General features: G+C 50.4%; 1 protein-coding gene across 2 annotated transcripts; it reads right to left on the bottom strand.

Annotated features, from left to right (window-relative positions):
* Nucleotides 1-337: 337 nt before the first annotated feature.
* LOC115416750 (NACHT, LRR and PYD domains-containing protein 12-like) lies at nt 338-10,876 on the bottom strand. 2 transcript variants are annotated; one of them, XM_030130606.1, is made up of 8 exons: nt 10,749-10,876; nt 8,808-9,084; nt 3,004-4,792; nt 2,740-2,910; nt 2,457-2,630; nt 2,194-2,367; nt 1,346-1,392; nt 338-1,076 (listed from the first exon to the last, which is right to left on the bottom strand). In XM_030130606.1, exons 2-8 carry the CDS (start codon nt 9,082-9,084, stop codon nt 547-549), a joined length of 3,162 nt encoding a protein of 1,053 aa, XP_029986466.1. In that variant the 5' UTR covers nt 10,749-10,876; the 3' UTR covers nt 338-546. The 2 variants fall into 2 exon arrangements, with proteins under 2 accessions (XP_029986466.1, XP_029986467.1); XM_030130607.1 differs by lacking the exon at nt 2,740-2,910.
* Nucleotides 10,877-17,411: the final 6,535 nt, after the last annotated feature.

Raw genomic sequence — 17,411 nt, forward strand, 5'->3', positions numbered from 1 at the left:
TAATCCCAGTACCAGATAATCCCAGTATCAGATAATCCCAGTATCAGATAATCCCAGTACCAGATAATCCCAGTATCAGATAATCCCAGTACCAGATAATCCCAGTACCAGATAATCCCAGTACCAGATCTCCACATCAGTTGTTCTCATTCATCTGCTGTGACAGAGTGAACCAGGCAAACAGACTGAGCTGAAGAACACACACATGCAACCACAACCGCCCCCCCTCCAAGGACCAGGGGCGGACCCAGAGGGCCCCAAGGCCCGGCCATCCAGCAGACACCACAGAGAGGGGGGATCCAGCCCCCCCCCCGAGAGGCAACAGTGTGCCTGCCCCGAAGATGGCCGAGGGAGGCCCCCACCAGAGGCCCCACAGCAGCCCAGCACAGGCCCCAGGAGGCCTGGTGAGGCACCAGTCCCCAAGCCCCACGAGCCCAGGAGCCACCCGTCTCCACGGGCAGGGGGTCCCACCCAGCACACCGGGAGGCCAGGCCGGCCCAGACCGCCACCCACTGCAGGCCAGTGCACACCCCTCATTCAACATGTCTACACATCGCACAGAAACACAGAGGAACCAGAGGAGGCTAAGCCGAAGCCCACGTACAGAGGCTGGCAGAATGTGGTGAAGTAGGTGTGGAGGTGGACCAGTCTGCCTGAGGAGACTCTGGAGAAGGTCACAGATCCAGCAGGACAGTCCACAAACACCGACACTCTACCGGAGGACCGGGAGGGCCCGCCCAGGACCACCCTGACGTTCCCGTGACAGACCGAGTACCCGGCCCCAGAACAGTCCAGGGTCCAGGACCGGGGGTTCCTTCCAAAGCCGGCGTCGGCTCCGCCTCCTTTCCTCCCAATTCCTCTGTAGGTCAGTGCCATGGAAACCCCTCCGGTCCACTGGACCTCCCAGTAGTAGCGACCGGTCAGAGCCCTGGAACACAGCACCTGCCTCCAGTGGTCGAAGCGGTCCGGGTGGTCCGGGTACGGCTGCTCCTCCTTCACGCAGCTCAGACGGTTTGTGTCCGATAGGACGAGGTTTCTGTGGGCGGAGCTGGTTTCCAGGGTCAGGTTACAGAAATCTGACAGGACAGAACAGGCCAACAGGGTCATTTAACACTAAAAGGCTGTTCCACCAATCAGCACACAGATACACCCCCAAGAATTATGGGAATCTGTAAAGTCCACCCCCCCACCCCCCCTACTGGGAAGTTTAATTAGGGAAAGTTTTTCACTGGGTCATTTTGGTGGAAATGCACCGAGGTGTTTCACAGTTCCTGCGGTGGAAAAGAAGTCATGTCCCATTTTCCAGTGGTTTAGTTTGTGCTGAATCAAATGAAGCCACACTTACACTTCTTCAGCCCAGGCTTTAACCTCTGTGGTCCATCATGGTCCAACCTGAGGAAGGAAACAACAGGTTTCTGATCAACAGGAGTCACAACAGCAGCTCAGAAGTTTACACTAGGGCTGCACCATAGTTTACACGTCCTGTCCTCATACTGTCTGAGACCCTCTGGGAGTTCTCTGTGTAAACAGGGGTGGTACTGCCCCCCCAGGGGGCACTGGGACACTGTCAGGGGATGTTTGGAACAAGAAAGCTGAGAGGGGGGGCGTTAGGTTCTGGGCCCCCAACCCCCCCCCCAGTACCTCTGCAACAAGGTATTTAACGCCACATGCCCCCCGGGTCTTCAGTGATAACTTCTGTTGACACCCCCCCCCCCCATAATAAAGGCACTCTCTGCTCTATGTGGACCCCCCCCCCCTCCACCCATTTTCCACCTGCTACTCTGTTAATTTAAAGCAGGGCTGTCCAACCCTGGTCCTCCAGACCTACTGTCCAACCCAGATGTTTCCCAGATGCCCCAGACAGTCCCCCTGACAGTCGTTCTCAGTCGTCTCCACAGTTTGATGATAGACTTTTCATTTGCATCAGGTGTTAGAAGAGGGAAACATCTGAAACATGCAGGACAGTAGATCTGCAGGACCAGGGTTGGACAGTAGGTCTGCAGGACCAGGGTTGGTGACCCCCATTTAAAGCATCCCTGGAGTGTCTCATATAGCCTAGACCAGTCTTCTGTCCAGACCATGTCTCAGAGGTGTGGATGCAGATGTAATGGACTGAGCAGGTGCTACCCAGAGTCCGTACCCTGTCAGAGGGGACGCTCATGGTCCGGTCACCTCTGTGATGGATGTTCTTACCAGAGCGTGTCCAGTCTGAAGGGTGGATTCTCCAGCTGATCACACAGACCCTTCACTCCGGACTCTCCTGGATGGTTGTAGCTCAGGTCTAACTGTCTGAGATGGGACGGATTGGACTTCAGACCTGAGACCAGAGAAGAACATCCTTCCTCTGTGATCTGACATCCTGACAGCCTGGAAACAGTGGCACCTCTTAGAACAGAACGGACACCAACCAAACCCCTGAAGATATTTATTCACATGAACATCGTAAACAATCTGACCGGAGAGTCTCCAGTTTACAATGTGGAAGCTTCAGACCAGCGACCAGAAGCTCCACTCCTGAGTCCTGGAGATCATTGGAACTCAGGTCGAGCTCTTTCAGAGAGGACGACTCTGACCCGAGCACCGAGGACAGAACTTCGCAGCTGGTCTTCGACAGGTTACAGCGACTCAGCCTGAAGAAATAAAAACATGAACATCAGCCACTCTGAAGGTTCATGGAAATGTTTGAACCAGTAAAAGACCACAGGTTCCTGGAAGTTCACATTCAGAGAGCGATCTGACCTGAGAGTCTCCAAAGGACAGTCTGGACTCTTCAGTCCAGCGACCAGAAGCTCCACCCCCGAGTCCTGCAGATCATTGGAACTAAGGTCCAGCTCTTTTACATCGGACTGGGAGTTGAGAACGGACGATAAAGCTTCACAGCTTCTTTTCGACAAATTACAATCGCTCAGCCTGGAGAGAAAAGAAGAGTGTTTTCAAAGTCCACCCTCAGGGTTAGGGTTAACTACATTCAACTCATCTTTGGTTCAGTTCGTCTGGACTCACACAGCTTTGGTGGAGGCTTTGACCACCGGCAGCAGCTTCAGAAGAATCTCCTCTGAACCACAGTATTCCTTCAGGTCAAACACATCCAGGTGTTTTCCTGATGACAGTAAGATGAAGACCAGAGCTGACCACTGAGCAGGAGACAGTTGTTCTGTGGACAGACGTCCATGTCTCAGGTACTGTTGGATCTGATCCACCAGAGACCCATCCTCCAGTTCGTTCAGACAGTGGAACAGGTTGATGCTTTTCTCTACAGACAGTTTCTCACTGATCTTCTTCTTGATGTACTCAGCTGTCTTCTGATTGGTCTCTGAGCTACTTCCTGTCTGTTTCATCAGACCTTGTAGAAGTCTGTGATTGGTCTGCAGTGATAGACCCAGGAGGAAGCGCAGGAACAGGTCCAGGTGTCCATTTGGACTCTGTAAGGCCTGGTCCACAGCGGTCTGGTACAACTGGACAGGTTTGTCCTTTGATAGTTTCGACCAAACAGATGTTTGTTCTTCTGACAGCAGATTGACTCCAGTGTTGGTGAAGGTCTGATGGACATGAAGAGCAGCCAGAAACTCCTGGACACTCAGATGGATGAAGCAGAACCTCTGGTCCTGGTACAGTCCTCTCTCCTCTTTGAAGACCTCTGTGAACACTCCTGAGTACACTGAGGCTGATCTGATATCGATGCCACACTCTGTCAGGTCGGATTCATAGAAGATCAGGTTTCCTTTCTTCAGCTGCTCAAAGGCCAGTTTTCCCAGAGACTCAATCATCTTCCTGGTCTCTGGACTCCAGTGTGGATCTGTCTCAGATCTTCCATCATATTTGACGTTCTTGACTTTGGCCTGAACCACCAGGAAGTGGATGTACATCTCAGTCAGGGTCTTGGGCAGTTGTCTTCTGTCTGTGGTCTTCAACACGTCCTCCAGAACTGTAGCAGTGATCCAGCAGAAGACTGGGATGTGACACATGATGTGGACGCTTCGGGACCTCTGGATGTGGGAGATGATTGTGTTGGTCTGTTCTTCATCTGTGAACCTCTTCCTGAAGTACTCCTCCTTCTGTGGGTCCTTGAACCCTCTGACCTCTGTCACCATGTCCACCCACTGAGCAGGGATCTGATTGGCTGCTGCAGGTCGTGTGGTTATCCAGAGGCGAGCAGAGGGAAGCAGGTTCCCCCTGATGAGGTTCATCAGCAGCACATCCACTGAGCTGGACTCTGTCACATCAGTCAGGATCTGAGTGTTGTTGAAGTCCAGAGGAGGTCGACACTCATCCAGACCGTCTAAGATGAACACCACCTGGAGGTCTTTGAAGCTGAAGAGTCCTGCTTGGTCCGTTTCAGTGAAGAAGTGCTGAACCAGTTCCACCAAACTGAACTTCTGTTTCAGCACATTCAGCTCTCTGAAGGTGAGTGGAAATATGAAGTGGATGTCCTGGTTGGCTTTGTCTTCAGCCCAGTCCAGACTGAACTTCTGTGTTAACACTGTTTTCCCGATGCCGGCCACGCCCTTTGTCAGCACCGTTCTGATTGGCTGATCTCTGTCAGGCGGTGTTTTAAAGATGTTTTTACAGGTGATGGTTGTTTGTTCTCCGTCTGTTTTCCTGGATGTTGTTTCAACCTGTGTCATCTCGTGTTCCTCGACGACCTCTGCGATCTTGGCTTTTGTGACGTAGATCTGTGTTAAAACCTCCTTCAGGAGTTTTTGGTTTGTGGAATTTGGGAGTCCCTCGAACAAACGCTCCAACTTCTTGTTCATCTTAGACTTCAGTATTTGCCGACGGTGGACGATGACCTCTGAGTGGACACAAAAGACAACACATGACCGTTCTGAAGCTCCGCTAACGGACAGCCACAATTATCCCATAATTATGTCGCATTCATGTCCAGTTCTTTCTGCTAGATCAGTGGGTTTGTTGGTTTTCCATGTTCATCTGTGCATTACAACATCAGTAGTGGGTTTCATTCTGTCGACACAGAATAAATGTTTAAAGTGACACTGTCGGTGTTGTGTACCAGGGTGTCCAAAAAGGCCTTTTACACTGTCGGTGTTGTTTACCAGAGTGTCCAAAAAGGCCTTTTACACTGTCGGTGTTGTGTACCAGAGTGTCCAAAAAGGCCTTTTACACTGTCGGTGTTGTTTACCAGAGTGTCCAAAAAGGCCTTTTACACTGTCTGTGTTGTTTACCAGAGTGTCCAAAAAGGCCTTTTACACTGTCTGTGTTGTTTACCAGAGTGTCCAAAAAGGCCTTTTACACTGTCTGTGTTGTTTACCAGAGTGTCCAAAAAGGCCTTTTACACTGTCGGTGTTGTTTACCAGAGTGTCCAGAAAGGCCTTTTACACTGTCTGTGTTGTTTACCAGAGTGTCCAAAAAGGCCTTTTACACTGTCGGTGTTGTGTACCAGAGTGTCCAAAAAGGCCTTTTACACTGTCGGTGTTGTTTACCAGAGTGTCCAGAAAGGCCTTTTACACTGTCTGTGTTGTTTACCAGAGTGTCCAAAAAGGCCTTTTACACTGTCTGTGTTGTTTACCAGAGTGTCCAAAAAGGCCTTTTACACTGTCTGTGTTGTTTACCAGAGTGTCCAAAAAGGCCTTTTACACTGTCGGTGTTGTGTACCAGAGTGTCCAAAAAGGCCTTTTACACTGTCGGTGTTGTGTACCAGAGTGTCCAAAAAGGCCTTTTACACTGTCGGTGTTGTTTACCAGAGTGTCCAGAAAGGCCTTTTACACTGTCTGTGTTGTTTACCAGAGTGTCCAAAAAGGCCTTTTACACTGTCTGTGTTGTTTACCAGAGTGTCCAAAAAGGCCTTTTACACTGTCTGTGTTGTTTACCAGAGTGTCCAAAAAGGCCTTTTACACTGTCTGTGTTGTTTACCAGAGTGTCCAAAAAGGCCTTTTACACTGTCTGTGTTGTTTACCAGAGTGTCCAAAAAGGCCTTTTACACTGTCGGTGTTGTGTACCAGAGTGTCCAAAAAGGCCTTTTACACTGTCGGTGTTGTTTACCAGAGTGTCCAGAAAGGCCTTTTACACTGTCTGTGTTGTTTACCAGAGTGTCCAAAAAGGCCTTTTACACTGTCTGTGTTGTTTACCAGAGTGTCCAAAAAGGCCTTTTACACTGTCGGTGTTGTGTACCAGAGTGTCCAAAAAGGCCTTTTACACTGTCGGTGTTGTGTACCAGAGTGTCCAAAAAGGCCTTTTACACTGTCGGTGTTGTTTACCAGAGTGTCCAGAAAGGCCTTTTACACTGTCTGTGTTGTTTACCAGAGTGTCCAAAAAGGCCTTTTACACTGTCTGTGTTGTTTACCAGAGTGTCCAAAAAGGCCTTTTACACTGTCTGTGTTGTTTACCAGAGTGTCCAAAAAGGCCTTTTACACTGTCTGTGTTGTTTACCAGAGTGTCCATAAAGGCCTTTTACACTGTCGGTGTTGTTTACCAGAGTGTCCAAAAAGGCCTTTTACACTGTCTGTGTTGTTTACCAGAGTGTCCAAAAAGGCCTTTTACACTGTCTGTGTTGTTTACCAGAGTGTCCAAAAAGGCCTTTTACACTGTCTGTGTTGTTTACCAGAGTGTCCAAAAAGGCCTTTTACACTGTCTGTGTTGTTTACCAGAGTGTCCATAAAGGCCTTTTACACTGTCGGTGTTGTTTACCAGAGTGTCCAGAAAGGCCTTTTACAATTTAACACATTTATTAAAAAAACCAAATGAACAAACAAATCTGTAGGAATTATTACCAAACCAAAAGTAGAGGATGAGGGTTTTCTGCTCACTGAGTCTACCTCTACATGGGACCACCAGACGGTAACCCTACCCCTAACCCTCTACATGGGACCACCAGACGGTAACCCTACCCCTAACCCTCTACATGGGACCACCAGACGGTAACCCTACCCCTAACCCTCTACATGGGACCACCAGACGGTAACCCTACCCCTAACCCTCTACATGGGACCATCAGACGGTAAGCCTACCCCTAACCCTCTACATGGGACCACCAGACGGTAACCCTACCCCTAACCCTCTACATGGGACCACCAGACGGTAACCCTACCCCTAACCCTCTACATGGGACCATCAGACGGTAACCCTACCCCTAACCCTCTACATGGGACCATCAGACGGTAACCCTACCCCTAACCCTCTACATGGGACCATCAGACGGTAACCCTACCCCTAACCCTCTACATGGGACCATCAGACGGTAACCCTACCCCTAACCCTCTACATGGGACCATCAGACGGTAACCCTACCCCTAACCCTCTACATGGGACCATTGGATGGTCCTGGGTTTAGTTCCATGGTGGACACTGCCTTGGACGTTCCACCAGGTCTGATGGCATTTGGCATCATACACCTACACGTGTTTGACCTTTGACGTGTTGTTACAGTCAATTTATGCCAAGATCTCCAGTTCATATAACCCTACCCCTACCCCTGACTCTACCCCTAACCCTACCCTTACCCCTAACCCAACCCCTAACCGTACACCTACCCCTAACATACATAAACCCATATCTGGACCAGAACCACAGACATAAACCCAGGTCAGCAGTACCTGGTGGACCAGGTCTCCAGGTAACCGGACCGTCCCTTCCAATCCACCGCTGTATAAATGTTGGAGGTAGAACCCACCAACATGTAGAACTGAATGTGGTGGTGGAACATCTACCTGGACCATGTTGGTTGGTCGTAGGTCCTCCAGTTGTGGTGACACATATTCAGTCAAAAGGTCAAAGGTCAGTATTGGCACTAATTGATCTGTTGTTGAAGAAAAATGGACCAATAATTGGATTGAACATGATCCCACAATGCGATTTAAAAACTTGGAGAACCACCGTCTGTGGAGGTTCTCATTTCAGGTTTGGGTTCTCAGGTCATTGTTGTTCTTGGTAGTTCTTCTCAGTTCAACTGAAGATAAACCGGTCCAGTTGAACCGAGGAGAACGACCAAGAATTGGATAACCATGAGAACGCAGAACCAGTCTGATGAACAGATCTCACCAGTTCCTTTTGTTCTACATGTTTTAAACCACAGGTGTCAAACATGCGGCCCAGGGGCCAAATCTGGCCCGCCAAAGGGTCCAGTCCGGCCCTGGGATGAATTTTTAAAATACAAGAATTACACTGAAGATATGAACACTCCTTTTAGTTCAGGTTCCACATTCAGACTAATTTAATCTCATAATAACATATAAATAATCACAACTCCAAATTTTTCTGTGTAAATATAAATATTTTCATGTATTTACACTAAAATAAAGTATAATTTCGCAAAAAATCTGAATAACCTGAACAAATTTAAACAACCTGAAATGTCTTGAGAAGTGCAAGTTTAATAATATTCCACCTGTTACTAAATATTTGGTGTGTTTGTAGATCCACTGTGATCTGTAAGTTCTAATGTACATGTGGAAATGAGAAACTAAAGCAAACAGTGTTCAAATGACATTTTTTTCCAGTTTGTTCATGTTATTCACATTGTTTGAAAGGATAGTTTGTAGATGGAAACATTTTCATAATGTAATTTTACTTTTTTCACTGTAAAACATATAGAAAAGTTTGGAGCTGACATTATTTCTGTATTATTCTGGTATTTGACTGGTCCGGTCCACTGCAGATCAGATTTAGCTGAATGTGGAACTGAACTGACATGAGTTGGACAGCCCTGTTTTAAATTCTAAACAGACTTTGTGGACACCCTGGACGTTCTCCACCTCCGTCCTCTAACGGTTCTTTTGTCCTGGTTCATATTCACTCGTCTGTAACGGTTACCGGTGAACACTCGTGCATCTGCGTCCACTTCAGTGACGTACCTTCAGGTTTGTGGGCGGGCTTCGGTAGTTCCTCCAGCAGATCGTTCCTGTTGATCTGGACCAGAACCGTCCTGGTGACCTCCACGGTGTGCGTGCCGTACAGGTTCTTCATGGCGTCCACTGTGTCCGTCCTGTCGGCGTCCTCCAGTCGACGCTCCGGGATCGGTCTGAAGGGTCCCAGATCCTCCTTCTGCTTCAGGAACCACTTGAATGTTTTGAAGTCGTCGGCGCTCAGATCGTTCAAAACGTCCAACAGGACCTTTGTAGGTGTCACCATCTGTGAAGATGAAAAACACACGAAAATAAGGTTTTCAACAAACACAAGAGTCGACCACATTGAAAGTGTCAATGGACCGAACTGTTGAAGACCAGATGAATGGACCAAACTGTTGAAGACCAGATGAATGGACCGAACTGTTGAAGACCAGACACCAATGGACCGAACTATTGAAGACCAGACACCAATGGACCGAACTATTGAAGACCAGACACCAATGGACTGAACTGTTGAAGACCAGATGAATGGACGCAACTGTTGAAGACCAGATGAATGGACCGAACTGTTGAAGACCAGACACCAATGGACCGAACTGTTGAAGACCAGACACCAATGGACTGAACTGTTGAAGACCAGATGAATGGACCCAACTGTTGAAGACCAGATGAATGGACCGAACTGTTGAAGACCAGACACCAATGGACCGAACTGTTGAAGACCAGACAAATGGACCCAACTGTTGAAGACCAGATGAATGGACCCAACTGTTGAAGACCAGATGAATGGACCCAACTGTTGAAGACCAGACACCAAAGGACTGAACTGTTGAAGACCAGACACCAAAGGACTGAACTGTTGAAGACCAGATGAATGGACCAGACTGTTGAAGACCAGACACCAAAGGACTGAACTGTTGAAGACCAGACACCAGTGGACCGAACTACTGAAGACCAGACGAATGGACTGAACTGTTGAAGACCAGACACCAATGGACCGAACTGTTGAAGACCAGATGAATGGACTGAACTGTTGAAGACCAGATGAATGGACTGAACTGTTGAAGACCAGATGAATGGACTGAACTGTTGAAGACCAGATGAATGGACTGAACTACCCAGGGACCAGACCCCAGTGATGGGTAGGACTCAGGCAGACGGAGCCCCTTAGCTGTGGTAGGTGGTCCATCTAGGGAAAGGAAAACCCTGATCTGAAACCCCTGGGTTCAGATTCTCCTGACCAAATGAGTCCTGAGACCCCTCTGATGTCCAGCTGTACAGGGTTAGGGTAGGTGTGGACCTGTACCCAGACCTGGACCATGGAGAGGCCTCCACAGAAGAAGAACAAAAATGGAGACAAACACCTCCACCGAAACAACAATACCAACAACAACAATATCAGACCCAGGACTGGACGAGTGGGGTACAGACCCAGGACTGGAGGACCGGGGTACAGACCCAGGACTAGATGAGCGGGGTACAGACCCAGGACTGGAGGACCGGGGTACAGACCCAGGACTGGAGGACCGGGGTACAGACCCAGGACTGGATGACCGGGGTACAGACCCAGGACTGGAGGACCGGGGTACAGACCCAGGACTGGAGGACCGGGGTACAGACCCAGGACTGGAGGACCGGGGTACAGACCCAGGACTGGATGACCGGGGTACAGACCCAGGACTGGATGACCGGGGTACAGACCCAGGACTGGAGGACCGGGGTACAGACCCAGGACTGGAGGACCGGGGTACAGACCCAGGACTGGAGGACCGGGGTACAGAGCCATGGTCCTTCAACATGTGGTCTGTCAGAACCAATGAAACAGGAAGTGACACAGAGTCTTCTGCTTCATTTACTGACAAACAAACTCCAGACAACACAGTAAATAAATACACACACACACACACACACACACACACACACACAGCATATATGGAGTATACATACAGTACATATGTGTGTAGACAGGTTGGAGTTAGTGTCCTTTCCTTCTGTCTGTGGGTGTAGACAGTCTGTCCTTCTGTCTGTGGGTGTAGACAGTCTGTCCTTCTGTCTGTGGGTGTAGACAGTCTGTCCTTCTGTCTGTGGGTGTAGACAGTCTGTCCTTCTGTCTGTCTTCTAGTTTCTGTTGCTGACACTGAAAGGTTGCCTGCAGTTCTTTTCCTCTGACAGGAAGTTCAGCTGCACATGCTCAGTACAACCCCATCTGTCACTGTCTGTGCTTGGACAGACACTCTGGTCCCTGTGGACACTCTGGTCCCTGTGGACACTCTGGTCCCTGTGGACACACTGGTCCCTGTGGACAGACACACTGGTCCCTGTGGACACACTGGTCCCTGTGGACAGACACACTGGTCCCTGTGGACACTCTGGTCCCTGTGGACACACTGGTCCCTGTGGACACTCTGGTCCCTGTGGACACACTAGTCCCTGTGGACACTCTGGTCCCTGTGGACACACTAGTCCCTGTGGACAGACACACTGGTCCCTGTGGACACACTGGTCCCTGTGGACACTCTGGTCCCTGTGGACACACTGGTCCCTGTGGACAGACACACTGGTCCCTGTGGACACACTGGTCCCTGTGGACAGACACACTGGTCCCTGTGGACACTCTGGTCCCTGTGGACACTCTGGTCCCTGTGGACAGACACTCTGGTCCCTGTGGACACTCTGGTCCCTGTGGACACTCTGGTCCCTGTGGACACACTGGTCCCTGTGGACAGACACACTGGTCCCTGTGGACACACTGGTCCCTGTGGACAGACACACTGGTCCCTGTGGACACTCTGGTCCCTGTGGACACACTGGTCCCTGTGGACACTCTGGTCCCTGTGGACACACTAGTCCCTGTGGACACTCTGGTCCCTGTGGACAGACACTCTGGTCCCTGTGGACACTCTGGTCCCTGTGGACAGACACACTGGTCCCTGTGGACACTCTGGTCCCTGTGGACACTCTGGTCCCTGTGGACACACTGGTCCCTGTGGACAGACACACTGGTCCCTGTGGACACACTGGTCCCTGTGGACAGACACACTGGTCCCTGTGGACACTCTGGTCCCTGTGGACACACTGGTCCCTGTGGACACTCTGGTCCCTGTGGACACACTAGTCCCTGTGGACACTCTGGTCCCTGTGGACACACTAGTCCCTGTGGACAGACACACTGGTCCCTGTGGACACACTGGTCCCTGTGGACACTCTGGTCCCTGTGGACACACTGGTCCCTGTGGACAGACACACTGGTCCCTGTGGACACACTGGTCCCTGTGGACAGACACACTGGTCCCTGTGGACACTCTGGTCCCTGTGGACACTCTGGTCCCTGTGGACAGACACTCTGGTCCCTGTGGACACTCTGGTCCCTGTGGACAGACACACTGGTCCCTGTGGACACTCTGGTCCCTGTGGACACACTGGTCCCTGTGGACAGACACACTGGTCCCTGTGGACACACTGGTCCCTGTGGACAGACACACTGGTCCCTGTGGACACTCTGGTCCCTGTGGACACACTGGTCCCTGTGGACACTCTGGTCCCTGTGGACACACTAGTCCCTGTGGACACTCTGGTCCCTGTGGACACACTAGTCCCTGTGGACAGACACACTGGTCCCTGTGGACACACTGGTCCCTGTGGACACTCTGGTCCCTGTGGACACTCTGGTCCCTGTGGACAGACACACTGGTCCCTGTGGACACTCTGGTCCCTGTGGACAGACACACTGGTCCCTGTGGACACTCTGGTCCCTGTGGACACACTGGTCCCTGTGGACAGACACACTGGTCCCTGTGGACACACTGGTCCCTGTGGACAGACACACTGGTCCCTGTGGACACTCTGGTCCCTGTGGACACACTGGTCCCTGTGGACACTCTGGTCCCTGTGGACACACTAGTCCCTGTGGACACTCTGGTCCCTGTGGACACACTAGTCCCTGTGGACAGACACACTGGTCCCTGTGGACACACTGGTCCCTGTGGACACTCTGGTCCCTGTGGACACTCTGGTCCCTGTGGACAGACACACTGGTCCCTGTGGACACACTGGTCCCTGTGGACAGACACACTGGTCCCTGTGGACACTCTGGTCCCTGTGGACACACTAGTCCCTGTGGACACTCTGGTCCCTGTGGACACACTGGTCCCTGTGGACAGACACACTGGTCCCTGTGGACACACTGGTCCCTGTGGACAGACACACTGGTCCCTGTGGACACTCTGGTCCCTGTGGACACACTGGTCCCTGTGGACACTCTGGTCCCTGTGGACAGACACTCTGGTCCCTGTGGACACACTAGTCCCTGTGGACACTCTGGTCCCTGTGGACAGACACACTGGTCCCTGTGGACAGACACTCTGGTCCCTGTGGACAGACACTCTGGTCCCTGTGGACACACTAGTCCCTGTGGACACACTAGTCCCTGTGGACACTCTGGTCCCTGTGGACAGACACACTGGTCCCTGTGGACACACTAGTCCCTGTGGACACTCTGGTCCCTGTGGACACACTGGTCCCTGTGGACAGACACACTGGTCCCTGTGGACACACTGGTCCCTGTGGACACTCTGGTCCCTGTGGACAGACACACTGGTCCCTGTGGACACACTGGTCCCTGTGGACACTCTGGTCCCTGTGGACAGACACACTGGTCCCTGTGGACAGACACACTGGTCCCTGTGGACACACTGGTCCCTGTGGACACTCTGGTCCCTGTGGACAGACACACTGGTCCCTGTGGACAGACACACTGGTCCCTGTGGACACACTGGTCCCTGTGGACACTCTGGTCCCTTTGGCTCATGTTCATCTGTTCATTTCAGTGTCTTCATGTCTTGTTTTGTTTTTTTTTTGTTAGTTTGTAAAATCAGCGTCCTCTTTTCCGTGGTACCTGTGAATGCATCATGCATAGTTCAGGGACGTTCTGCTTTTGTCTGCGTCTTTTCACTGGTGTAGGCTGTAGGTGGGGGGTTACTGAGCATGCTCAGTGTGAGCTCTGGCTTCTCTGAAATCACATGATCACTGGAGGAACCATTAAAACCAAAACCACAGTGAAACCACTTCCTGTTTGTCAAACAAACTGAAGGAACCAACCTGAGGAAGGGGTTGGAGTCAGCGTCTCCATGACGACCACAGCTGAGGGTCATGGGTACTGGAGTTCAAAGGTGCTCAAGAGTCTTTTAGTTGGTTTTGGTCTGGGTTGGAGTTCACCTGTGGTCTGCACAACTGTGGCCATCTGAGCATGCTCAGTCTGCAGCGTGTCCATGTGCAGGTCTGGTGTTGGTTCTGCTTTTGTGTCGACGTCAGTGGAAGGACAGGAACCACAGGAGGAAAGAAAGAAAGAAAGAAAGAAAGGAAGAAAGAAAGAAATAAAGAACGAAAGAAAGAAAGAAAGAAAGAAAGAAAGAAAGAAAGAAACTTAATCTGAGTTTCTTGTGTGAACAGTTAAAGTCACTTCAATTTATTATTATTATTATTATTATTATTATTATTATTATTATTATTATTATTATTATTATTATCAGTATTAATAACTAACCCCAGTACTACCCTAACCCAAACACCCCACCAGGTCCAGTCCTAGCACTAACCCCCCCCCCCACACACACACACACACACCAGGTCCGGTCCAGATCCAGTCCTAGCCCTAACCCTAATGAATAAAGCAGAACTGGTTTCAAATCTGGACCACCAGGTTCAACCAGGACCAGGTCAGTCTCTTCTAACACACCTGACGGTCATTATCAGCCTTCTGCAGCGCTGGATGACAGGCGTATCATATGAGTCAGGTGTGTTAGAAGAAGGATCCATGTAAAACATGCAGGGTACCGGTCCTCCAGGATCAGGACTGGACCCCCTGGTTGAACTACAGCCTCCTGTACAGTTCTATACAGCGTGTGTCCATGTGTGTGGGACAGCCTGTGTACATGAACATAAACCTGTGGACTTCCTTCTGTCCAGTCTGTGTCTGGGTTATAAACAGTCCAACACATACAGGCTGCATTTGTCTGTGTTATTATGGGATGTCACATACAGGGGACAGGATTTCATATTTGTGATAACTTTGGTATGTGTTCATCTGGTCCACATCAGCTGGTCAGACGTCAGCTCAACTACAGAGACAGGAGAGTCCAACCATCTGAACTAGGAGAGAAATAATGGGATTTAGAGGAGAAAGAGGGACAGAAGGATGGACAGAAGGATGGACAGAAGGACAGAAGGATGGACAGAAGGATGGACAGAAGGACAGAAGGATGGACAGAAGGATGGACAGAGGGACAGAAGGATGGACAGAAGGACAGAAGGATGGACAGAAGGATGGACAGAGGGACAGAAGGATGGACAGAAGGACAGAAGGATGGACAGAAGGATGGACAGAGGGACAGAAGGATGGACAGAAGGATGGACAGAGGGACAGAAGGATGGACAGAAGGACAGAAGGATGGACAGAAGGATGGACAGAGGGATGGACAGAAGGATGGACAGAAGGATGGACAGAGGGACAGAAGGATGGACAGAAGGATGGACAGAGGGACAGAAGGATGGACAGAAGGATGGACAGAAGGATGGACAGAGGGACAGAAGGATGGACAGAAGGATGGACAGAAGGATGGACAGAGGGACAGAAGGATGGACAGAAGGATGGACAGAGGGACAGAAGGATGGACAGAAGGATGGACAGACGGACAGAAGGACGGACAGAAGGACGGACAGAAGGAGGGACAGAAGGACGGACAGAAGGACGGACAGAAGGACGGACAGAAGGACGGACAGAAGGAGGGACAGAAGGACGGACAGAAGGAGGGACAGAAGGACGGACAGAAGGACGGACAGAAGGACGGACAGAAGGACGGACAGACAGATGGACAGTAGGATGGACAGACAGATGGACAGACAGATGGACAGTAGGATGGACAGACAGATGGACAGAAGGACGGACAGATGGACAGACAGATGGACAGAAGGATGGACAGACAGATGGTCAGTAGGATGGACAGACAGATGGACAGAAGGATGGACATACAGATGGACAGACAGATGGACAGAAGGATGGACAGACAGATGGTCAGTAGGATGGACAGACAGATGGACAGAAGGATGGACATACAGATGGACAGACAGATGGTCAGTAGGATGGACATACAGATGGTCAGTAGGATGGACATACAGATGGACAGTAGGATGGACAGACAGATGGACAGAAGGATGGACATACAGATGGACAGACAGATGGACAGAAGGATGGACAGACAGATGGACAGTAGGATGGACAGACAGATGGACAGAAGGACGGACAGATGGACAGACAGATGGACAGAAGGATGGACAGACAGATGGTCAGTAGGATGGACATACAGATGGTCAGTAGGATGGACATACAGATGGACAGACAGATGGACAGAAGGATGGACAGACAGATGGACAGTAGGATGGACATACAGATGGACAGATGGACAGACAGATGGACAGAAGGATGGAATGACAGATGGACAGTAGGATGGACAGACAGATGGACAGAAGGACGGACAGATGGACAGACAGATGGACAGAAGGATGGACAGACAGATGGTCAGTAGGATGGACATACAGATGGACAGACAGATGGACAGTAGGATGGACATACAGATGGACAGACAGATGGTCAGTAGGATGGACATACAGATGGTCAGTAGGATGGACATACAGATGGACAGACAGATGGTCAGTAGGATGGACAGACAGATGGTCAGTAGGATGGACAGACAGATGGACAGAAGGATGGACATACAGATGGACAGACAGATGGTCAGTAGGATGGACATACAGATGGTCAGTAGGATGGACATACAGATGGACAGACAGATGGTCAGTAGGATGGACAGACAGATGGACAGACAGATGGTCAGTAGGATGGACATACAGATGGTCAGTAGGATGGACATACAGATGGACATACAGATGGTCAGTAGGATGGACAGTAGGATGGACATACAGATGGTCAGTAGGATGGACATACAGATGGACAGACAGATGGTCAGTAGGATGGACATACAGATGGTCAGTAGGATGGACATACAGATGGACAGACAGATGGTCAGTAGGATGGACATACAGATGGACAGACAGATGGTCAGTAGGATGGACAGACAGATGGTCAGTAGGATGGACAGACAGATGGACAGAAGGATGGACATACAGATGGACAGACAGATGGTCAGTAGGATGGACATACAGATGGTCAGTAGGATGGACATACAGATGGACAGACAGATGGTCAGTAGGATGGACAGACAGATGGACATACAGATGGTCAGTAGGATGGACATACAGATGGTCAGTAGGATGGACAGTAGGATGGACATACAGATGGTCAGTAGGATGGACAGTAGGATGGACATACAGATGGTCAGTAGGATGGACATACAGATGGACAGACAGATGGTCAGTAGGATGGACAGACAGATGGACATACAGATGGTCAGTAGGATGGACATACAGATGGACAGACAGATGGTCAGTAGGATGGACAGTAGGATGGACATACAGATGGTCAGTAGGATGGACATACAGATGGACAGACAGATGGTCAGTAGGATGGACATACAGATGGTCAGTAGGATGGACATA

This window comes from Sphaeramia orbicularis, unplaced genomic scaffold (assembly GCF_902148855.1).
Source record: "Sphaeramia orbicularis unplaced genomic scaffold, fSphaOr1.1, whole genome shotgun sequence".
In the NCBI taxonomy this organism is placed as follows: domain Eukaryota; kingdom Metazoa; phylum Chordata; class Actinopteri; order Kurtiformes; family Apogonidae; genus Sphaeramia; species Sphaeramia orbicularis.